The sequence below is a fragment of the Ambystoma mexicanum genome, chromosome 4q (genome assembly GCF_040938575.1).
Source record: "Ambystoma mexicanum isolate Mex_15411 chromosome 4q, UKY_AmexF1_1, whole genome shotgun sequence".
In the NCBI taxonomy this organism is placed as follows: Eukaryota; Metazoa; Chordata; class Amphibia; order Caudata; family Ambystomatidae; genus Ambystoma; species Ambystoma mexicanum.
Window position 1 is genome coordinate 120,478,404 of NC_090928.1, and position 24,307 is coordinate 120,502,710.

General features: G+C 44.9%; 1 protein-coding gene across 1 annotated transcript in view; it reads right to left on the bottom strand.

Moving 5' to 3' along the window:
- LOC138467530 (zinc finger protein 182-like) overlaps positions 1-18,002 on the bottom strand; it is a 332,475-nt gene extending 314,473 nt beyond the window's left edge. Inside the window, exon 1 of the mRNA XM_069607635.1 lies at positions 17,851-18,002. Within this exon, the coding sequence (XP_069463736.1) occupies positions 17,851-17,877 (27 nt within the window). The 5' untranslated portion in view covers positions 17,878-18,002. The remainder of the gene's footprint in view (positions 1-17,850) is intronic.
- Between the last annotated feature and the right edge of the window lie 6,305 nt (positions 18,003-24,307).

The following is a 24,307-nucleotide window of genomic DNA, read 5'->3' on the forward strand; positions in this document are numbered from 1 at the left end:
TTCATTAGCTCTCAATGTCTGGGGCATGGAATTCCACAGCTGAGTGGCAGCCACTTAGAAGGAACGGCCACCAATGTGGAACGTCCTAAAATGAGACAAAGTGACTTACATTGCGCTTGTTTAGTCACAGGAAGCCAGTGAAGAAAGCAAAGCACTGGAGAGATATGGGAACGCCCAGGCGTATAGGTGGCGACTCTGGCTGCCGCGTTTTGCAGCACTTGCAGGCGCTGCAAAAGATAGGCAGGCTGTGCAAGGAATAAGGTGTTGCAGTAGTCCATGGTTGATAAAATAAAGAAGGATACAACTGGAGTGCGAAATTGAGAGGGAAGATAAGAAAGGTTTTACGCAAGGTTTTCAACTGAAATGGTCTGCAACGCAATGTCAAGATCTTGCCATTCATATCCTGAATTTAAATCTAGTTTCGGGAAAATTCAAGTATGTAGGAAAAACTGGGTTCTGTGTTACAGGTGTATATTAGCTTAGCATGCATATGTAGTGCATGCATATGTAGTGTTAGTGGGCTTATCTAAAGACAGGGCAACAGAAACACAGCGAGCAATGGTAACTGCAGCCAGCGTGTGCACCAGATGGAAATGCATACATTCTCACAAAGAGCGCATGTTTAAAAAACGTTATATTTCATTTGACTGGCTTGCGCTACATCTAAATACTAATATAAACTAACAACCTCCTCCCTTTCCAGTAACCTGAAACATGTCATTAACAAATTAGTGCAAATTGGTCCAGATCAAATAACATGAAAAACAATTTTGGGAAAATGCTCTTCTGCAATGGAGTTTTAAATGTGCAGGCAGTTATGAGCTGTGTGGTTTCATTCGTAAACGTGCAGCATGGCATGAGCTGCGAAGATGGAATGTGCAATACCATTGTTAAATCAGGAATCCAAGGAAAGACAAATGTATCTTATTGCTGTCCAACAGTAATACCACGTGGGGTTCAGTGAGATGAGCAGGGCAAGGGGAAGGTTTATCTTTTGACTGACTATAAGTGGAACTGTGGGTGGGTGTGCAAGTTCAGATGTTTAGAAACCTTCTGGGAGACGGGCAGAAACCTTTCTGAATGCTGAAGCTGAGACATGCAGGCAGAGTGAGGTCACAGCTGTTCTTATCTGTGTGCTATGGGTGGATAAACAGAGGGGATTCCAGTCCGATTAAACAAAGAATTTGGAGGTAATATGAGTCATAAGTGAGGATTTGCGAGGATTTGCTGCAGAATGTTCGGCTGTGAGTCAGATAGGGTTAGCAAATTGTTTTCATATGTAATGTTTATTAATGTGTGAAGCAAATACAATTTCTAATGTTCATGAAGGAAGTGCTTTGCTGTTGTGATTTTTTTCTCTCAATCTGCATCGGCTGCCAATTTCATGACGTACAAGGTTATTTGGTAAGATAATGCTCAGTGGAGCCTTTTACTGTGTGCAACCATTTCCATGTAAAATATCAATTCATATTGTACTTGTGGCTTGTATTGCTTGTATTTTATCTGTACCGATTTAAATTCCATTAGTATATGAAATAAGAAACTCAAAACAAGCGACTTGAGTTTTTACTCCATGACTGCATTTATTAGCATGTAGACTGAGAGTTCATAGGTACCAGGCCTATTTTATCATAAGCGGTAATTCACTTTACCAAAGATGGTAAAATATGAAGTAGGCTTTTGGTTTTCCTAGTAAGTGAGTTTAGGAGTGTATGATGTGTGTGAATATAATGATTTACTTATAATGTCATATATGTTATGTGCTTTGGCTGCTAGAGCATACATCAGCATAGTAAATAAGTTGCTGAGAAAAGAGGTACTGTCACATACGAAGTGTACCAAGTCCAGTGTCTGATTCTGTGAGTAACCCGGGGGTAAAGAGGACATTTGTTAGACTATAATCTGAGGAGAGTGCCAACTCTATAAAAGGGGATTATCACAACAGGTGCAATGCTACACCAAATACCACTATTCACCACCATAATAAGCTACCACAGAATTAGTTGTAATTCCTCCAGACAATATATCTAACAGGTACCATTTAGGTTGGCTTTAATACACTTTATTATCAGTGTGATGTGGGTCTCTCTCTTTAAGGCCTAGATTGGCCGACACATTTTTTAGAAGAATGTTATTGGTCGAGGCTGCTTAGGCTTTGAAGACACAAAAATTGGGGACTCCCAGGAAATCAAACACATGGCCTTTTAATAATGTATATTTGCTCAAGTTTATTCCGTTCTTCCACCACTTTTTTCCCCATGTGGGATTGCTATTGGTGGAACCATCATGTATACATGCAATGTAATATGTTTTCCTTGTAATTTTCCAATAACCTTGAACAGTGAAGGATTTTGTTAGTTGAGTGCCTACATTTATCCTACTTCGATTTGTCTAAAAATTTCAAATTCCACTCTTTCTGGAGTTTTACTTAAAGGGATGTCTTCTCATTTTGTTGTTACATAGAACATGGCTGCATAGTTTACTTTCTGTGTTTCTAAATCTCTAGTGAAATGCCCACACATGGTCAAGGTAATATTGCCAAAAGTGTATAAAGTTGTGTCGTGCTGGGCCAGTTTTGGTGTTTTCCCAATCACTCTTTATTTCTGTCATGATTCCTGCCCCTCATGTCCCCAGCCCTCCAAGATCTCAGGCTGGAGCCAGGCCACGATCACCTACATGGCCCTCAAGGGCCTCTCCATCCCTCCAAAGACCCACTTTGAGTCAGACAGACTTGGCACTTGTGGCACCAGACTCACTCACTCCCATAGGATAACATTGGGATTGGACTTGTAGTGCTTTGATGGGGACAAGATGGATGCCCCCACATATTTCGGTTTCCAGAACTGCATGTGCAGTCTAGTCTTTTGGGTTTGGTTCAGCCCAGAGACACCTGGGATACCCAGAGACTATTTAAACCACGCCCAGGCTGAGAAACATGCTTTGTGTTTTCTACACCTGCAGCGTGACACTCACAGTGTTCGGATCGGTCTCCAGTAGGCCTGCATCTTTCTTCTGCGCTCAGCTCCTGCAAGAACAAGAACACTGTTAGGAACAGCCTTACCTTGCGGCGCTTCTGCACATCATTCATCGCTTCTTCTGTTCTGCGGGCATCTTCGGTGGTGACATTCCCATCCCGGCACGCCGCTTCCTAAGGAAAAGGGAAAAGAACAGAAAAAAGGCATTAGTAAGCATTCAGCAAATCTTTGCTTATTTTTAAAGACTGTACGAGCTTCAAACGCTTACCTGAATCCCAGCCGCTCTGGGGGAACTCTGTCTCCGGAACTCCTCATCCATCTGCATGAAGGAAAAGACACTCCAGGTTAGCGTGGAAACATCTAGAGGCGCCGCATACCGCGTTTACTCACCGCATTTCTTCTTCATAACCGGCATCCATGCTGAAAACATTGCGGCACCTAAAAGACACAGAAAAAGAACTCAGTTCAATACAAATACGAAAGGGTCGCATTGCGCTCTCACTCACCTTCAGCGCTACTCATCTCAGCAGCATGTCGCCATCCCCAGACGCCGGCCACCATCTAAGGAAGGAAAGGAACGAAGTTAGAGAACTGTTCAAAAGACTGATTATACTTACCTGTCAGACTCTTGCCAGTGAAGTAACCAGGCAGCAACGAGCCCGTATCAATCAACGCGCCCCTGCGCTGAAAGTAGGACGGAGAGCACACTTTCCAAGAAAACAAGGTGAGCTGTGGATCAAAGGGAAGGGTCGGACCCCGGGGAAGAAGGGGTTCAAGCACACAGAGACAATAGGGAGTTAAACTCTACCAATCCTGTGTTTCAGGCCCAGTCTCCAGTCGAGTAGACTCCAGGGAAGGGTTCAAGGTCGTAAGAGGTCAGAACAGGCTGAGTGACGTCCCCAGGGATACCAGGTGAGCGTTACAATTTCTGAATTAACCATCACATTAACGGATGAGCCTGTATCAATCAGGGTATTAAAAGCATGAACATTGATTTTTACTGAACTCATAATTCCATTCTTCTTGCCATTGCCTGATTAAATGTTGTTATGGAAAATAGCTTTGTGCGATCTTGCCACCTATTTCCACAGCTCGGTGCTGTTTTATTTCCTTGGGGTTACCTTCCTGCATTCGATATAACTCACCACCTTCTTCATCATCCACGTATTTCAGCGTGCCACGCTTTTGTCCTTGTTTCATGGATTTTCTTGTTGTTGCATGCATACTCAAGCACATTAAGGCAAAGTGGTTCAATTTTTCAAATCTTCGACACATTCATGCAGGCATGCAAAGCAGCCTTGACACGAGCAAAGGCCTCTGCAATTGAAGCACTGCTGCTTTCCACCCGGTGCACCTTGTGCTTTACCTCACTTTTGTTGTCTTACTGTCTGGGGTTGTTGTATCCCCTTGTTCCCATCTTGACTGCATCTCTTAGGTGGCCATCCACCAGGTTCACTCCAGCTCTAGACTTAGTTGTTCCTCAATACTACAGGCTTAGATTTCTGCTAATTGCTGAGCCCATGCCACGTCCAACACGTCTTTAAAAGTCAGAGTTGGCCTAGGATGTAACAGCACACATGTTGTGAGTGGCAGCCATTGATTGTCTGTGCAAGCATTTCATGCTAAGTATCTTAAAAACATGCATGATGTTGCTAAATGGTGCCTCTGTGCATGAAAACGAGCCATCATGTTCTGTCCTCAATGTCGCAAGTTATTAAAACAGAGTCCCCTCTGCATTCTAAGTGCACCATGTTCTTTTCCTTTTAAACGTCCTTTTGTACGCCTCAGTGTGACAGGCCCACCTAACTGCAGAGCAACCCTCACGGGTCCTCTGTGTTATTCACGCATAGTGTGTCAACGCTTCTCCTCACTGGGCTGCTTAGTTTGCATTTGCGCCAGTATGCTGCTTCTTTCTCCAGTTTGTGTGCTCCTCACACATGGGAGTCAGTGTCTCCCTCTTCGCCAATATGGCGACAAGCGGGATTAAAAAAATTAAGGCAAAACACAGGACAACAGTTTGACTGGAACGGATCATAAGATGGCCATCATTATTTATTTAGGGACTTCGCATAAGAACTATATAACAGCCGGTTCTATCAGCGCTAGAGGGCTTCACAACAGGTCATAGGCTTCATGTTAATTTCATCGGACTAGAAATAGAAAGGCAAAGAAAGACAAGGTAAAAAGGGTGGCAAGAGTGAATGCAGCCAAAGGCAAAATGAAAAGGCTTTCTTTAGCATTGACTTAGCAAGGGAAGTGCTTGCAGAATGCTTCATTTTTGTTTTATTTATTTGTGTTGGTTACACAGTAACCTTTACAAAAAGGAAAAAATTAGTAAAAGGATAACAATGATTAAAATATAAATACCTACAAATGCTTTGTACAGAGATCATCAAAACAGTCTAGTAGGATTCCAAGATGGCCGACGGCACTGAGTAGACGTGCTGACGGCTGCTCCTGGGCTCCGAAGCCTCTGGTCTGGCGGTCCCACCACCCCCCAGCCGATAGAAAGCACGGTGGTACCCAGGGGAATCACTTCTGCACATAGAAACCCCAAGAAGAAGACATTCAATCACCATGGGAAGCAATTGGATTGAAACGGCGGGTGCGAGCCAAGTTTCGCCAAACAAGACCCATTCAAGCTGTCTAGCCCAGAGATCACCAACGAGGGTAGGAAGGACTCGGGGCACGCAGGCGACCCGCCGCAGGGAGAGCCCACGAGGGCCAGATGTAACTACCCTGGAGAAAGGCAGCAAAACGGAGTGCAGTCGAGGAGGGAAGAACCCTTGGGGGCACCCCCGAACAGCAAAGGGAACAGTCCAGCGCTGCCGCACTGTGTACGGGCGAGCAGCAGTGGAAGGCGGACCAGCGCCCTGAGAGAGGCAGAGTGCCGCGGACGGGACTAGAAGAGATAACGCCTCCATGTGAGCCACTGCAGCATCCCGGAGCCCCGGCTAGGGAGAAGCCGGCAATTGGGAGCAAGTCACATGGACCAGCGGGCAGAGGAGTGGGAGCCAGCGCAAGGAGGAGGATAGAGGCGTTGAGATGCAGACATGAAGAGCTCCAGCTAGGAGGGGGGGGCCGGGCCATGCAACGAAGGAAACAGGCAGGCAGCCCCAACGACCACAGCAGACGCAGGCAAGAGGGGCAGTGGCACGACATGGGGAACCCCTCCACGAACTGGGGGTGCGTGTTGGCCTTGCTGGGGGCCAGCCCCCACCTATCTGCAGCGCGGCTCACCCGAGGGGTGTGAGGGGCAACATAAGAGGAAGGGCCCCAGAGAACGCACGCCCCAACGCTATTACCGGGACCAACGGGTGGCATTACAGCGCCCGGGGGGACGAGCACAATAAAGCTCTCGCCATCACTGTGGCGCATGCAGGAGATACATCTGCGGGAAGCCGTGGAGGCAAGAGGCAGTAACAGCCACAGCGCTGACGCCATCCACAAGAAAGAGGGAAAGGGGGCTCAGAGGCAGCCCCGAGCCATAAGCAACAGGTTATACCCCAATGTAGGGTCACAGAGGTGTAAGGGAGCTGGCGAATGGGAGAGATAAGCAAGTTCTGGTTACTGGACCTTAGAGCCCTAGGGTTAGCTTTGTCTTGGATTTGATCAAGCAGGTATTTGGGCATTATGCCAAGTCTGCATTTAAAGACAATTGTTAGTAATCTGAATTTTACACGGGCTTCGATCGGCAGCCATTGTAGGGAGCGCCAGGCAGATGAGACGTGGTCACGCCGCGCCAGGCCCGTAACTACCCGGACAGCCCCATTCTGGACTACTTGAAGTCTATTTTACCAATCCGACCAGGAGGCTGCCGCAATAATCAATCTTTGCCCCAACTATGGCTCTTGCGATGGTCTTGGCGTTTGCTTGCGAGATAAAAGGTCTTAGGTGGTTCAGGAGTTTTACATAAATTATGAAGTTTAGGTTTAACTGGAAAAGGTACTCTTATGGAAAAATGAATGAATGAATGATCCGACCAAGGGCAATGCTTAATTTGGGTGTTGTGGCAGGGAGTGTTAATCGAAGAGACCCAATCCAAGATATGGCCTGATTGATGAGTTGGCTCATGAATTTGTTGTTCAAAGCCTAGATCAGAGAGGGTATCTCTAGTTCGGCGGCCAATGGGTCATCCTTTTGACCTAACCAATAGTTCAAGTCTCCGAGAAGAATGAACCTGGTGTTGGGTTTAAGAAATTGGAGCAAATAGTTAGAGAGGGAAGCAATGAAGTTATATGGTAGCGAAGGCGGGCAATAAACAAGGAGAAAATTCACTGTAGATTCTGCGTTCATTCCAATTTTAATGTGCAAGGATTCCCTACTCCAGGAGATACGGGAGGCTGAGGAAATCCAGGGTATACCTTTTGGGGAAAGACAGCATAGGGTGGCGGCATTCGCCGATGACATGCTCCTCACCCTATCAAACCATAGGTGTCTATCAAGGCGAGTATGGAACTCCTGACAAAATTTGGGGTGGTCTCGGGCCTAAGAGTCAACCTGCAGAAATCAAAACTTCTGAACCCAAGGCTGGGAGACAAAGCAGTGGCTGGACTGAAAGCAGGATCCCCATTTAAGTGGGGCCACTGAGGGATAAAGTACTGGGGGGTCAAAATTACCTCCTCACTAGCGGGGTGGTACGCAGCTAATTATATCCCCATTATAAAAGTAATTGAAAAAGACCTCCGGAAATGGAGCACGTTTCCATTGTGTCTAACAAATTACATAATCTACATAAGGACGTTTAGCATTCTGTCTAGCCCTGATATCCTTAATTTCGCCTGTTTCCAGCTTGTTGAATCTGAATCGCATGAATTCCTGCCTCCAGAATTTATCCGGAAAATTAACCAGATAGGGCTCCAAGTCCCTGATTTTTTGTAGTTGGATACTAGCTGTCCATATAATTTGAATTTAAAGATCTTTTCTATGGTGTTATTCCAGTCAGAAAATTGCAATAATTGTTTTTACTTCAAAGGATTGAAAATCAGTAGGTCAAGAGAGACCCCTATTCTATGCAGGATTTCATGTTATTCACTCTTCAAGGTGCTCAAATATGATGAAGCAGGCTCACCAGAGCGCATGGAATTCCCCATATCATAGAGGGTTAATTTCTTGCAAGTGAGTAGTTTCATGTAAAGAGATAGCCGATGCCATTCAACCACATTTGACAGAGAGTAAACCAAGCTCGTATCCCACTACAGCGAGTGGGCGGACTTTAGGAGACATCTTAAAGCAGATTTCAAAATTTTAGATTCAAATTTTTAAAGTTCCTCTCTGCACCACCTGGGGGTAAGTTTTAAACTGAGGTACCAGTTTACACTTATAATAACGCAAACACAGCAAAAATGAGAATTTCCTGTACTGATAGTCGATTTTCCTTAATTGAGAAGTTAACGGACCAACCTTCTCTTCCAAATATTCTCGATTAGAAGCACTTTTTCTTGTCCCCAGAAATCGGGTAACCGAGATATTTAATGGCTGATTCTCATGGTTCAAAACCCATGTGAATTATATGGGGGATCTCCTATCGGACAGAATAATAACTGTTTTTTTTTGTATTAATAATAAGGGACTTTGCCAATGTGTATTCTCTAAAGGCAACCAGGCCGAAACACGTGTCTGGGGTTGCTGTTGGTACTCTTGTTCAGAAGAGAATTGCCATGCATTTCGGTGCTGCACTGCCCTTGGGCAGGACTAAGACTGATATGTAGTGGAAATGTCTCTTCTGTGAAAGGATGGTGAGCCAAAGACTCTGGTTGAGACTCTAACCCGGGATATAGGCCGGTAGTAGAGAAACCCCCTTGTTTTTGCGGATCTGCATGAATTTTCCGTCACGGAAAAGTCAGCGACGGAAAAGTTTGCATGAGAAATGTACGAACCACAAAAGGTTTGTACATTTCTCATGTGAACATACATTCACGCAGATCCTACAAACCCACAGCCCCACCGACACCACACCACCACCCACACCCACACCCCCAACACACACCCCCACCCTACTTACCTCTGAAAACGCGCTAAGTCCCTGCGGCGTCAGTTCCCTTTCACTTCCGTGATCGTGAACCGGCGCTGCAGGGTCCTTTTCTTTTTTTTTTCAGGCAGCTGCAGAGGTTTCCCCCGCAACCCCCACTCACTATACTGTAAATTATAGTGAGAGGGGGTCGCGGGGGACACCCAGCAGCCCCCGTTTAAAAAAATAATAATAATTCTCGGGTGTGCTGTGGGGGTGCCCCCCCCCTCCCTTAACACCGTGCTCACTATACTGTATAGCATAGTGAGCGGGGTATTGAGGGGGACACACCCGCAAGCCCCTGCTTTTTTTGTGCTTTTTTCATTTGTTGGGGTCTGGAGGGCTGTCCCCCGCAACCCACGCTCACTGTTCTTAGAGAGGCACAGCTCAACCTCACTGACGAGGCCCAACCAGGCTGAAACACGTGTCTGGCGTTGCTGTTGGTACTCTTGTTCAGAAGAGAATTGCCATGCATTTCGGTGCTGCACTGCCCTTGGGCAGGACTAAGACTGATATGTAGTGGAAATGTCTCTTCTGTGAAAGGATGGTGAGCCAAAGACTCTGGTTGAGACTCTAACCCGGGATATAGGCTGGTAGTAGAAAAACTCCCAGAACCCCCCTTGCTTTTCTAAAGGCACACAATAGATGCCGCAAGCCTTTTGGCATGTGATTATATAACATAAAATCGTCTGCATAAGCAGTCTAGCACACCTTATGTCCTTCCACTATAGGTGATGTGAAGACAGCCTTTTCCAATTTAGAAACTGCATCTGCCACATACAGGTTCAAAACGGTAGGGGCAAAGATGCACCCCTGTCGTAATCCATTAAGACCTTGAATAGAGTGGGACAGGGTGCTGTTGTTATTAAGCCAGATTCTTATCTTAGATCCCTCATGGAGGTGATAAAGAATCGATAATAGGGGTACTGGCAAACCCGCCTTTGACAATTTTGAACAGAGAATGTTGTGGCCCATAAGGTGAAAAGCAAGGGAAAGGTCCATTGATGCCACATTGATCGGCACACAGCCAGGCCTCCATGCCTTTACTTGCAAAATTCTGATGAGCAAACCCCCAGCATCGGTACCCACATTCTTTTTTTTTTTACCCTTTGTTTATTGGCAGAAGGTTGAGACAGGTATAGTACATTTTGCACAGACATACACAGAAATCACAATAGCACAGTTGGGAATTACATCATGCATTTTGAGATGGCTCTAGAATGGGGGGTATCGACAACTCAAGAGGAGGCAAGGTGTCTAGTATTTATGGCAGTGTGTCCGGCTGACCCGGCGGGGGAGCCAGGGCCTCATTCAACCTCATCTTTATTGTTCAGATAGGTGCAGAATTCCGTCCACACATTCTTTGGGCGAGATGGCGTGGGCAAGGATCCGATATACTCCTCCTCACAGGCCTGCACCCAAGTGAGGGCCTTCAACCACATTCCAAAGGTGGGGGGAGAGCGGCGTTTCCAACCTTGCAAGATACATCTTTTAGCAACAATAGCACATACATTTAAGAATTCAGACATTTTTTTAGCATTTTCTCCAGACCATATTCCAAACAACAGGGCCAGCGGGTCGAGGTCTACTGGGGGCCCAATCATCACTGTGAGCGCACTCGTTACTTCCAGCCAGAACGCCCTCAGCGCAATACAGGACCAAAATATGTGCATATGATCTGCCTCTTCAGAGTTGCATTTCGGGCACTTGTGGGTAGGGGAGCGTGTGAAGTTCGCTACTCTGAGCGGTGTGTAATAAAGTCTATTGAGTAGTTTATATTGTATGCAGCGGAATCTAGCACTTAGGGAGACTTTGCGCGTGTGCGCACACATGTTGTACCACATGTCATCAGTGATTTCTATTTCCAGCTCTCTGGCCCAGGCTTCCTGTGGTTTGAGGGACGTGTTTTCTCGCTTTGTTTGTTGCATTTTATACAGGGAGGACACTATACCCCTACAAACTGTGGAGTTTGCTATATATTGGAGTTCGGGCGAGTCTGGGGGCTCGTTTGGGTACGACGGCCATATTGCCCGGACCGCTGCTCTTAGCTTAAAGTACTGTAGTAGCTCAAGCGCTGAGTTAGAGTGCCCGGATCTCCATGTTTGGGGGGTGATGAATTTACCATCTGTGTACAGGTCTGCAAGTGCTCGGTATCCCAGGGCTTCCCAGTGTTGGATGAAATGATGATCGTGCGTGGGTTATCTGGGTTGGGGATGTTCGGATTCCGCCGTTGTTCGCCGATGTCAATCTGTGGGTCTCGGAGCTCTGTGGCTAGGCGGCCATCTTGTCGGCTGCTCAACAGCGCCCCCATCACCGTTACCCACATTCTGCCTAAAACCAAACTGAAAGACGGAAAGAATGTTGTTAGATCGGCCCACTCGCAAATGTACCCAGGACCAAACCAGCAAAAATCTTAGAGTCAGCATCCAGAAAGGCGATGGGTCTGTAGTTTGAGGGACAGCCCATATCGCCCTTCTTGTATGTTGCAACAAAAGATGTCAACTTTCCAGGATGCCCCCTCCCTACAGATTTCTGCGTTTAAGTCACCAGCGATTAGAATAAGAAGCCTAGAACACAACTCCTGGCAGTCCATGATAATTGCATCTAGCATTTTCAACGATTCAGTTCAATCATTTTCCGGTGACCAATAGATGCTAATTATCAGAATATTAATCAAGTATGTTCCTAATTTTAGCTCTAAGAGGAAGGCTAAGGATCATTTTGATATATTTATACATTTAAGTATTTTCCGTCAACATCCATCGTAGTTGCCAAAATCAGACCACCGGACGCCCTACCGTTTGGGCCCTTTACGGCTACTTCATAAAACACTGTAAAACCATCCAGGGCAGCAGCAGAGGTTAATCAAGTTTCCTGGATGCACAAGAAGGAGTACCCACGAAGTAGAGTACACAATTCAGGGGAATTTTTAAGATGCCAAGAACCCTTTGAGTTCCAAGATAGAAAGGAAAGCTCTGAGTCATGGCTAGGAGTTTTCCTTAAATGCCTGTAATTTCGATATGGACTCTCTAAGGCTCAGAGCTAGCCATCTCAGGTCGGGGTCAGGCTCCGTCCTGAGCCCCTGAGAATGGGCCGGCCCCCGTCGAGGGTCCTCATATTTAGGACCTTTTTGCATCTCCACAGGAACCCCCACTCGTGGGTTTAAAAAACCTGGACTATAGTTCAGTACATCATGTCCAAATTTGTTCAAAGCCTCCATTTCAGAAAGTACAGCGTCATACGCCAGAAGAGAGTAGAAAATTAAACAAACTTAATCATAACATTCTGGATGGATAAAGTCTACCAATTTAATGTCTCCAGATGAGATAAGATACAACCCCAGAATCTCATTAAATAATGAAAGTATCCTCCACAGATTCAAAGACTCTGGGCCCCCATAGGGGAGCATAAAATGGAGTATGACGATTGGATCACCAGGATGCTGTGGCTGTTTCCACTGCACCTCCTCAGAGTCTCTATGGTGTGGGGGAGCCCTCCCTGGGTCCCCCCTCTGACTTTCTGTCCCACGCGGTTTGATAGCCATATCACCAAAGCTAGGACCCAAAGTTGGCTCCTAAATTATATACGCAATCCTGACATTGCCAGCGTCATTTACCAGCACAGGGGGGACCAGTAATCGCACTGGTATCAGGAAGAAGCTGATTTTTCATTACAGAAGACACAGTATAACCTGCATAGGAGTCCTGATTTAGAGTCTTACTCCCCAGAGCCCCTTAAGTCTGAACCAATACAGGTGGGGCCTTAGTAGTCATATGAGGAGCTGGCCCTAATGCAACTCCCTCGTTGCTCACTAATTGTTGAAATTATGATGATAAAAAGTTTGAGGGTATTTGTAAAAGATTGACCAATGACTGTTTTACAAGAATTTTGATGTCCTCTGCGGGGGAGAATTTTGCTAAATCCGCTTCTGAAAGGCGGTCCTCCAGCACTGCCCCTATGCTCTCTCCAAGCGCTAGATCGGGGTCAGTAGAAGGTACAGAGGCAGTAACCACAGTTAAATTCGAGTTAGTGGATCTAGCTAAATCCTGTTCCAAGGATTTTATAGGTGAGGTTAAGGAAATAAGGTCAACGTCCATTGCCGTAGACCCAGCCAAATGTGTGGGCACAGCCTTCTTGAGGGTAGAAATACCTGTGGGTACCGTCACTTGGTCTAGTTTTGAATTCTTAGAGAATAATTGATAAAGACCTGCACCTTGTTTCAGTCCCACGCCAGCTTTTGCCCCGTTTTATTTGTTATATTTTGTATTCGATTTTTTTACCTTTATGGTTCATGGCCTCAGATAATGTGTCTGACGCCAGGGCATATCCCTCCCTTGTCCAGGTATCAACAAGTACGTTGGTAACTTCAACTATGACTACCTCAGAATCTAAGTCTTGTGAGGCCAAAACTTCTTTGTCAATCAAATTACTCCAAGATCTGCATGAGTTTTTTTTTACCCCCTTTTCAATCAGAGGTTTAAATTTCTTTTTCCAGTTTCTCCCTTTTCAATAGGGAGCTAAAGTCACATCAGTAAAAGATGCAACTGCACATACACTCCCCCTCCCCTCCACCTCGGGCGGGGCCACCCCAGACCACAAAAGGGCACCAGAGGAACCTATTGGCGGAGTAGGTATGTCAGGTGGCTTTTCCGGTAGGGTCAAAGGTGGTTCAGAAGCGGCCTCGTCCGCTCCTTTTTTGATCTTCCCTCGTTGTTAGTTAATTTACATTCAGAGAAGCCTCTGCTCAATCCCCGCTCCCCCAAATTCTGTATTTGAAGAAAGACCATTAGAATAGACCGACCTCAAGCAGTGTGTGTTTTCCCCAACCTCAGTAAGGATGTTCTGTCCCAGTTCGTGGCCTCCCAGCACATTGTCATTCAAACTAGCATCCCTGGGCAGCTGAGCAGGTGGAACACCCTCCTCCTCGTGTCTCAGGTGGCCCACGACGTGCTGGGAGAGAGCCATCAAGGAAATAACCCCCTCAGAAAATATCAATGGAGCTGTCAAGGGCAGCGTCCATGGACACTTTGTTAATACTCTGAATTTATATTCACATAAACTGCGCAAGGCTGATTGGGCTCTATCAGAATTGGAGAAAGGTTCCCCTCCACCGCACCCAGTATAGATGTATCTGTGATTAGGGGAGGTGAGGGAGGCGACAGCGGAAGTGGCATAGCCAGTGCTCGCCTTAACGTGTTCTTTACTGGAGTGAAGACTAAAGGGGCAGAGAGTATGCCATCATGCATGCCCTTTCCCTCCCATTTGCTCGTACTTGAGCGCAAAAAAAGGTTTCATTCCTGGGTAATCTGGCAGAAGAAGATAAATAGAAGTTTTCCACACAGAAACAACCCTCACACCACACCCAGCACTAAGGTAATTTACTTGTCCCCTAGAAAATAAGCACACTGACCCATCCAGTAAGAAATGTATCGTACACAAATTCGAAAGGGTGGCAAACTCAAGCGGGAAAGGATACCCCAATCTGGTAAGCGCCTGCTTAGATCAAACTATAATAGTGCGCGAACGCTAATCCAAAGAATTCGAAAGACAAAAATAGCTGGCTTCAGAAGCATGCATCACACAGTTTGTTACACAGTCATAGCTGCGTATAAATCCAAAAAATATTTACATTACAATTTTCAAGACAGTCAACATACAGTATGAAAAAATGCAAAGATAATTTCAGTTCGCAAAAATAGAGCAATCAGAGCGCCCACCTGCCCCACCGCACACCCGAACAGCCTAACAGCCTAACAGCGGCACACTTGCGGTGCACTTCCGGTACGCGCGCCTGTAGCAGTTATAGGACTGCTAGCAGACGGGTCAGCGGGGCCAGTAGGCGGCGCTAGGAAGAGAACCAAAAAAGGTTTTTTGACGTAGCGTAGAAGCAGTATACAAGTACCAATACAGGAGACCAAAGCAGGAAGTCAAAGTAATTACTTTGTCTTGTTTTTTTTAAATTTATTTTCTTTTATTTGTTTTTGGTACAATGCACCTTTACAAATATTTGATAAACAAAAATTAAAACGAATATAAGAGAGAAAAAAAATATGTTACAACATAAAAACAATTCATTCAAATATACATTAGAATTGGTCAGATAAAAGAAATCTCTTTAAACTTAAAACATCGGAAAATCAACAAATGTTGCTTTACATAAATCACAAAGAATGTCAGCCTATTTTTCAAAGTTTAGGATTCTTTGCTCTATTACAGCAATAAAACGTGTTAATGCTATTATTAATTTTTGCGATTTTCCCCACATGCATTGGCACCATAGCAATTCTCTATAGGATGCTAAATTACCATTGTAAAATTGGCCCATAAGGGAGCTGCAATTGATTTCAAATTGTGTACAGTATATCACAAGATGTTTTAACGACTCAGGGGTGTCTTTGCTATTACAGAATCTGCAACATACACCTTCTGTGATATCATAGGTATCAGACCAGTGCTTAGTTCTTTCTCCTGTATGTATGACATTTAACTTAAATCTCAAATACAAATTCATGGCCTTAGAACACAGAAAAATAATTAAATATTGCATTTTTGGTGATTGTTTATGGAAAAAAACAGCATTGATCTTTATAGGATTTGTATTTTGCATTGAGGTCGATGATATTAGACCAGTCCATTTGAAAGAATTTCCTTTTTACCACCGTACATCGTTCGTGTAGATCCTTGTGATCCATGGCAATAGAGGATAAAAACTCGTCCATTTTCCTCACATAGCGTTGGATAGATGTAGGATATTGTTTATTGACCATTTTGCAGAAGTCTTGATATAATGAATTCAGAGGGGGATACAACATTTTACCGTAGATCGTTAGCTTGCGCCACCAGAATTTTGAGGGTAAAGAGTTCAACCCGAGTTCATGAATTATGATTGAATTAGGAGATGATTTAGGAATGTTCAGGACACTCTTCCATATTTTTCCTTGGATCCTGTTAAGAATTGTTGTTAGATCCAAGATGCACAAGTCAAGACCATATAGTAACACAGGTTCCACTTTTAGGGTGTAGAATTCAAACTGGTTTAAGGGAAAACTTTGTATATTTGAAGTATAATACCTTCATTTGTGAAATAAGTGGAATTATCTTCAGAATCAATGCATCTTTCCACATAGCCAGGGAGTTTAAATCACACAGATTGTAACCCAAGTATCTTGTTTTTATCACACACTGAATCACCATTTGTTCATTTTCCATGTGTATCTGCAAACATTTTTTTCTATTGGCGAATACCATTATATTTGATTTGTTAACATTAATTGCAAGATTGTTACTTTTTGCATATTCGTGAAACGCATTTAATTTCGTTTGCAGGCCAAATGGCGTGCAATCACATAGAATAATATCAGCGAAGGCCAACCAGTTTATGCGGGTATCACCCAATTTTACTGGAAAGACCACCAATTTTTCCCACAAATTACCTACATCACATATGTACATATTAAACAAAATGGCTGCCAATTGACAGCCCTGTTTGACGCCTATCTCTGTGTGTATATCTTCGGTAGTAGTACCGTCCTGTTTAATCCTTACCATATATGATGTGTTACAATGCAAAAGTGCTATAAGCGCTACCAATTGAGCAGTGACTCCATAGTCTAGTAGCTTTTTCCACAACCTGTCCCTAATAACGCTATCGAAGGCAGAAGAGAGGTCTTGAGATTGAAGAACAAATGTTTCCACACCAACACGCTCTTCTACTTGAGAACGGCCACGGATGGAACAAAAGGACCAGGGCAGCACCAAAGCAACATAGCCTAACAGCGAAACACTTACGGTGCACTTCTGGTGCCCGCGCCCGTAGCAGTTATAGGGCTGCTAGGAGACGGGTGGGAGGGCAAGTAGGCGGCGTTAGTTTTGAGATTGAAGAACAAATGTTTCCACGCCAACACGCTCTTCTCCTCGAGGACGGCCACGGATGAAACAAAAGAACCAGAGTAGCACCAAAGCAACACAGCGGCACACTTGCGGTGCACTTCCTAATTTAAGCATTTACGGAGACCTACCCAGGAATGCACTAGAGAACAAAACAATTAAATTAGATAATGCTTATATGCCGATTTGAAAATGTCAAGCAATTTTTAACTCAGTTTATCAACTGTTTTGTTAGCAAGTGCTGCTCAAGTAACTATGTGTAAAGACAATTTTTTTAGAATTGATTAAATATTTTAGTAACTTAAATGATAATAAACTGTGAGTGAATATGTTATAAGCAGCTTACTCGGTGCTTAAATAATATATGAACTGCTTGTAGGAGAGACATGATTATCACTGCTTGCAAACTGTTTTAGAACCATTTCACCTGCTTGATAGGGGCTTAGGAAATGGCTAGGTACCTTTGTGAGTACATTAAATGATTAAGATTACAATCACTCATTTATTATTTTCTGGGAAATTTGGATTCATATGCACCGTGGATTTGTTGGTGTATGAGTGATTTCACAGAAATGATTACACACATAATATAGAATGCTTCTGAAAAGGAGTCTATAGCCCTCACTTCACACAAACAGTAACCCACACCACAAAGGGTTTAGCGAATGTCTGTGTGTTACATAGTCACATATGTTGTTCATGCACACACACGGAACCGTCTAGCAGGTCAACCAATCAGCAAACACGAACCGACAGCAGACATTCACTCGAATGCATTCATTTTCTGGTTTGTTAGTTGAAACACGTCTACCTTTAGGCAAAGCCCAAATCTTCGAGTGTTTTCAACTAAACACGCATTCGTGGAACAGGCTTCTGTAGCGTTTTCCCGCATCACCTGAACTTCATGGATATAACAACATAACATCACATGACCCTAAACCTGGCCTCGTGCAAACATAAGCCACATTTCATTATTACCTCATTCGATTCATCGTGCTGAGACATTCCTTTCCTGGTTTCCCTGTACTATTTTGCAGTATACGTATTAGCGTCACCTGCAAAAAGTTAGGGAATGGGCAGCGTCACTCACTGAGAATAGAAGTTTGCCCGTCTACGGCCGTAAAATAACCGCGCAGTGGCACAATCATATTTATAATTCGCTGAGCAATCTCCTGTAGGAGACACTACTTCCCTGCACGTGCTCAAAACGGATACTAGGCTCCCAGAGTCCCAGCCTGTGTTGCCGGTTCAGAAGAAATAAAATAAGCTGCATGCCACTTCAAAACAAGCCCAAAACAAGCTCACTTCCCAACCAAATACGCTGAAAAACAAGCGCACCTATAAAACCGTGGAGAGGTCTCAAAAGAAAAATAACAATAACGCAAATATTCACAGAGAGAACATAAACTTAAAACATACATGCATGCAATGGTCAAAGTGGGCGGGAGTTGTGCGGCTGTACATTTTTTTATAAGATTTTACAGTTCCTATATTTTTATTTTAAAAAGAAACCTTTCCGGAATGGTTTCGTTTTTAAAATAAAAGTGTAGGAAAAGTTTAAACTTGCACTTCAGTGCGCTGTACTGAACATTCCCTTAAACAGCAGGTGAATTTGTTATGGGGTGTGTATATGGCACATGGAAGTGGGCATACAATGGGGTTTCTGGGGAGCGGTAACAGGCTAGCAGAACATAGTTCCACTACTTTTCGTACACTTCGAATATGCTAGAACAAAAAGCATTTATTAAAATTGTATTTTACTTTTCTTACAATTAGTGTCTATTTTCATTTCTTGTATGTGTGTGACTTATAAAAGCACATCATTGTCTTTTTGGATCCTTGGCATATGATAAATGCTAGGACTGGTATTTTTGTTCTTCCCATCATTTTGGTGAAATAGGGAAAGAATAACCATGCAGAATGTTTACAAAGCGTCCACTTGTACGCCGCAAGTGAACTAGCCAGGGGCGTTGGCATTACTGGCGAAAGGACTCAGTCATCTGGTTCACGCTAGAGGTGGCCTGTCACATAGCTCTCAACCATTTGTGTTGCTAAGGCGGGTGAAATCACCCGATTTTGTTTTTGGCGGGTGAGACGCCCATTGGAATGAATGGGTATGCAGGAGGCTTGGCAGGTGAGTCAGCCCTTTACAAGGCGGGTGACACCCGCCGAAAGCGTGTGAATTGAGAGTCATGCTGTCAATGTACTGAGCAAGAAGGCAAATTAAACCTACAGGAAAAATAACAACATATGAACAAAAACACACGCGAGAATACAGAATCATACCCAACCAGTAGAATAAGAATTGTCAAATGCAATAGTCCTGTTTTTATAATATGCCGTATGTTGACTTGTATGCCGTATGTAGACTTGTATGCATGGAAGCCTACTATGACGGATATTGCCTTTTTGTACCATGTACTGGCATCTTACACCAGCACACTGTCAAATGTCCAGCCACATCCATTACACAAAGAGCTACAGCTATTACATTTTTATTTCATTGGCTATTTGTGAGGCGCATATAAAACAAATGGTGTCTCAATGCACCACAAGACAAAAACATGGGGGGTGGAGGGGGCAGGGAAGAAAGATAACAATAACGGTGCTACTAGGCATTATGACATTCGGATTGTGCAAGTTTATTAAGAAGAAGTGCAAGGGAGAGGGGTGAGGGAAGTGCCAGTCTGCATGAGCGTGAAGTGCTAGGGTGGGAATGGATGTGCAGCGTAAGTAGGAGAGAGTTCAAGGGAAACGGGGGTGGAGAGGAAAGGAAGCAGGGGCGAGGCGAGTGCTAAGGGGAGGCCAGGAGGGAAAGTGCTAGGGAATTGCATGGGGTGCAGGTCCCCATGCTTATCTTCTCCTTAATTCTCTCTCTTCGTTTGGCATTAAAGACTCTGTCCTCAACTGGTTCTCCTCCTATCTTTCCAACCGCACCTTCGCAGTCTCCTGGGGTGGCTGTACCTCCCCTACCTATCCTCTCAACCACGGTGTCCCCCAAGGTTCTGTCCTTGGCCCCTTTCTCTTCTCACCTTACACTTCCTTCTTAGCTCCTATTATCTCCTTCTTTGGTGTCTCACATCATTTCTATGCTGATGATATCCAGCTCTTCCTCTCCTCTTTCTCTCCTGACATCCACCATAAGGTTTCTTCTTGCCTCTCTGCTATTAAATCCTGGATGTACACTCACTTCCTTACTCTAAATGCAGAAAAAACCAAAGTCCTATTCTTCCCTGCCAACACACTTCCTCCTCCCTCCCCTCCTCCTTTCATTCTCTTTTCCCCCTCCCAACTCCCGTTCTCTCCTCATGCCCGTAACCTTGGTCTTCACATTGACCCCCACCTCTCCCTATCTCACCACAATTCTTTTCCTGCCAGATCTTGCCACTTTCACCTTTATAACATCCGTAAAATTTGACCCTTCCTAACCTTTCACACAACTAAACTCTTAATCACCTCCCTCATCTTCTCCAGACTTTTCTACTGCTTCACTCTTTTCTTTGGACTCCCCTCCCCTCACCTCCCCCCCTCAAATCTGTCTATCACTCTGCCATCCGCTCCCTTCTCTCACCTCACGAGGTTGGCTCTCATTTCACTCCCAGCTCAAATTTAAGTTCCTCTGTATAGTCTTCAAATCCCTCTATGGTCTTGCCCTCCCTCCCAACCTATCCTTCCTTCTCACTTTCTATATTCCTTCTCGTTCACTCGGCCCTGCTGATCTTTTCCTACTCTCTCCTCCTCCTCCACCCTGCACCCCTTCCTGTTTCTGCTCTTTCGAGCTACTGGCTCCGTTCCACTGGAACCGCCTCCCTCTCCCCATTCGATCTACTCCCTCCTACCCTACTTTCCGCACTTCTCTAAAATCTTATCTCTTCCATTCACCTCCCTAACACCTTTTTGCTTCCTCTCTTACTTCTGTTTCTACCACTATGCACACCTCCTACTCCCTCTCTCACCTTGGTCCCTCTCCACTCACGCTTAACCTCATCACTAATGTAAATTGTTCCTTGTACTGTTTTTCTGGTTTTGATTCAATGCTTGTTGTATTTTGCTTGTTCTTCTTGTAAAGCGCTTTGGCGTAAAGCACTATATAACAATTAATAAATACTAAATACATGCTAAGTGCGAGGAGGGGGGTGGACTGGAATGGGGGGCTGGTGCCTTGTAAAACTCAGAGGGAACCAGCCAGCCAGTCACTGCGGCAGATGGGGGTGTTATCAGGGGAGGGGGAGAAGGAAGGGATAAGAGAAAAGGAGTGTCTTGAGGAGCTTCCGGAACTTAAGGAGATCCGGCTGAAGCCTGAGGGGCAGGAAGACCATTTCAGAGGGAGGCTCCTGCAGATGACAGGGATCTACCCACACATTCTGCTTAGCGAAGCGTCTGACCTGCAGAAAGTTGGAGCTAGTAGACTGAAGGTCTCTATCAGGGAGGTATTTAGGGAGAGGGAGTTGGATGTAGCAGAGTCCCAGGCCCCAGAAAGCCTTGTGGATGATGCAGAGGGTCTTGAATTTGATCCTAGCAGCAACCGGGAGCCATTGGAGAGATTTTAGGGCTGGAGAGATGCAGTCCCTGGGCTTGAGGCCAAGGATAAGTCTTGCAGTCCTAGTCTGAATTAGTTGAAGGGGGCGAAGGGAGTATAAAGGAAGATTGAGGAAGACGCTGTTGCAGTAGTCCAGCCTAGAGAGAACCAGAGCTCTGGAGACATTGACTTTCTGGGGGAAGGTAAGGAAAGGAAGAATGCTTCTGAGGAGGTGCAGATGAGGTCCACAATGTGAGGAGAGAAGGAGAGAGAGAGGAGTAAAAGATGACAGCAAGGTTTTTTGCCTTCATTTAGGTCCAGTTAAAAAAAAAAAGCATTTGCAAAGCCAACAGTTTTTGCCTTGTGTATACGTATTAGGCATTTGCAAGGCACTGAAAATAGATGCCCAGAATCAGAAAAGTGTAAGTGTGTCCCATAGTAATTTTTCTGATATTTCCTCAGTTCCCTTTCCTTTTCTTCCTTTAAGCAAGACTCTCCCGCTTAGTAATTCATAACCTGGCATTGTCAAGCCATGATCAAATAGAAACTGTAGACATCATTTTTTTTAAAATCACTGCTAAAGGTGTTGTCACCATCTAACAAAAAAACCTCTGCTGTGTCCAGAAAGTGCAGCAGTTTACCCAGTGCGCTGTGTGCAATATAATATGCATGCAGTATTTTTTTTAATGTACATTATATTTATATAGCACTTATATATACTTAGCAGCAGGGGTTGGCCCCACAGCAGTGAAGTGATAAAGCACAAAGGTAAGCCACAGGGAAGCTAACCCCTAGAACATGATTAAAATAGGAGTTAACTTCTCTGTGGCTATATTGTTGCACTTCTTCACTTCACTGCAGCAATGCCGACCTCTGCTGCTAAGTTTAATTAGAAATTATATACTTAGCAGCATGGGCAGGGGCGTTGCTAGGGGGGGGCTAAGGGGGCTATAGCCCCTGATCTTTTGGTTTTGGCCCCAGATAGAATCTCAGGAGCTACAGCCAAAAGACTAGCTAGCCCCCAGTCCCAACAGTTCTGACATCAGCTTAGCCCCGGGTCTTTTCCAGACCTAGCAACTCCCCTGAGCATGGGTCAGCGCTGCAGAAGTAAGATAACTTCTCCATGGCTTATTGTTGGCTTCTTTACTTGACTTCACCAGCGCTGCGTCACAAACCCCTGCTACCCAGTTTTATTATCAATGAAACTTAGCAGCAGGGCTCAGCACCTCAGCGCCAGTGAAGTGAAAAAGCCAACAATAAGCCACACCGGTTAACTCCTATTTCAATCATTATCTAAATTAGAACATGATTGAAATAGGAGTTAACTTCCTGTTGCTTATTGTTGCGCTTCTTCCCTTCACTGCGGTGGCACCGAAAGTGACAGTATCTGCTAATGAAACTTAGCAGCAGGGGTTGCAGTGCTGCAGCGGCGATTGAAATAAAGAAGGCAAGGCTGACGGGCCAGGGAAGGTAACTCCTTTGATTCATTTAATGAAGCAAGGCCACAACGATTAAGTGATTCTGCTTGTTGTGGTTTTTGTCTGCTTGAACTGAATAAGCGCAACAATAAGCTCTTAATAGGGGCAATAAGCGGACAAAAAAACCACAACAAACGATCTGCAAAAATACACGATTTTGGGCAAAAAGAAACCCAAAGTCGCTTATAATAAGCAGACCTGGCAACACTGCTCCCCGTGCATTTGATCTCTGAAAGGGGAGTTGCAGCTTTGCATTTGAAGTAAAACCTAGATCGGGGTTCTACTGAGACCCGCTATTTACCTCAGAACATTTGGGTGTGCACTAGATACTTGATGGAGATAATCATTTTATAGAAATGAATAGGCACCACCTGATGGAACGAACTGTAACCAACAGCACAAAATGAGTACATATTATTACGTACACAACTCATGTACAGAGGTAGGGTGAGTTGGAACCATTATTGGTGTGGCCTAACATATGACCCAACACCTTAAGTGAATTGATATTTCTTTAATGACTTCTGACAAGCATAACTTAATATTGCCAGGACTAGTTACTTCACTGTTCCTCAATGTCATCATAAGTCACTCTCTTTATCATCTCCTACCAAGCTAAGGTGCTGTGCTGGAGGCCACTGAGTTTCTTCTAAGGAGGCCTGCCGGGGTGCGACTTCTATCTGCACCTCCGTTCGCCAACTGTAGCGCACGCTATGCCTCGCCCCTGTCACAACTGGATGTCTTACGAGATCAGGGTAGGAGCCGCTCTCCTGAGACTGTCTCTACATACATCCTTTTCTGGAGCAACCTGGTCCTACTCCATCACAAAATCTTGGTACCTAACGGGCCTCTTTATCTCTCGATGTGGCACCCTGGCTCACTCCTCACCTTGGTCGACTCTCCTGTTTCTTCCCTGCTTCCTGTTGATGTCGTGGCTTTCCATTCACTCTGCAGATTTTCCTCATCACTACTTCCTCTTCTCTCGCCTCACTGGTCATTCCTCGTTCACTCTTCCAAAACAGTTGCTTCTTCCTTATCTGCACCTAACTCTTGTGTTGCTTGTCTGTGTGCTGATGGCCCTCTTTCCAAGGTGAGTCTCTTTTCAAACACTGCCACTTTCTATAGGTTCCATTGCTTCACAACTTGCGTGCACACCTGATTTGGGCTCTTTTCTGCTACCTTATTGGCTTGGCTATACTTAGACCCTGACACATTGGGCCTCATTACGAGTTTGGAGGTAGCCATGCCGCTTTTAGCGGCATGGCTACCCCCAAACCGAGTACCGGGTCCGGGTTCCAGGAATAGGGAATTACCGGGCCATTCCGACCTTGGAGGGCCCGGTAATTCCCTTTCCCGGGACCCGGACCCGGTACATCCCCATTCCCATTTGAGCCCCCACAGGGCTCAATGGGAATGGGGAGGATGCTAACAATGGGCC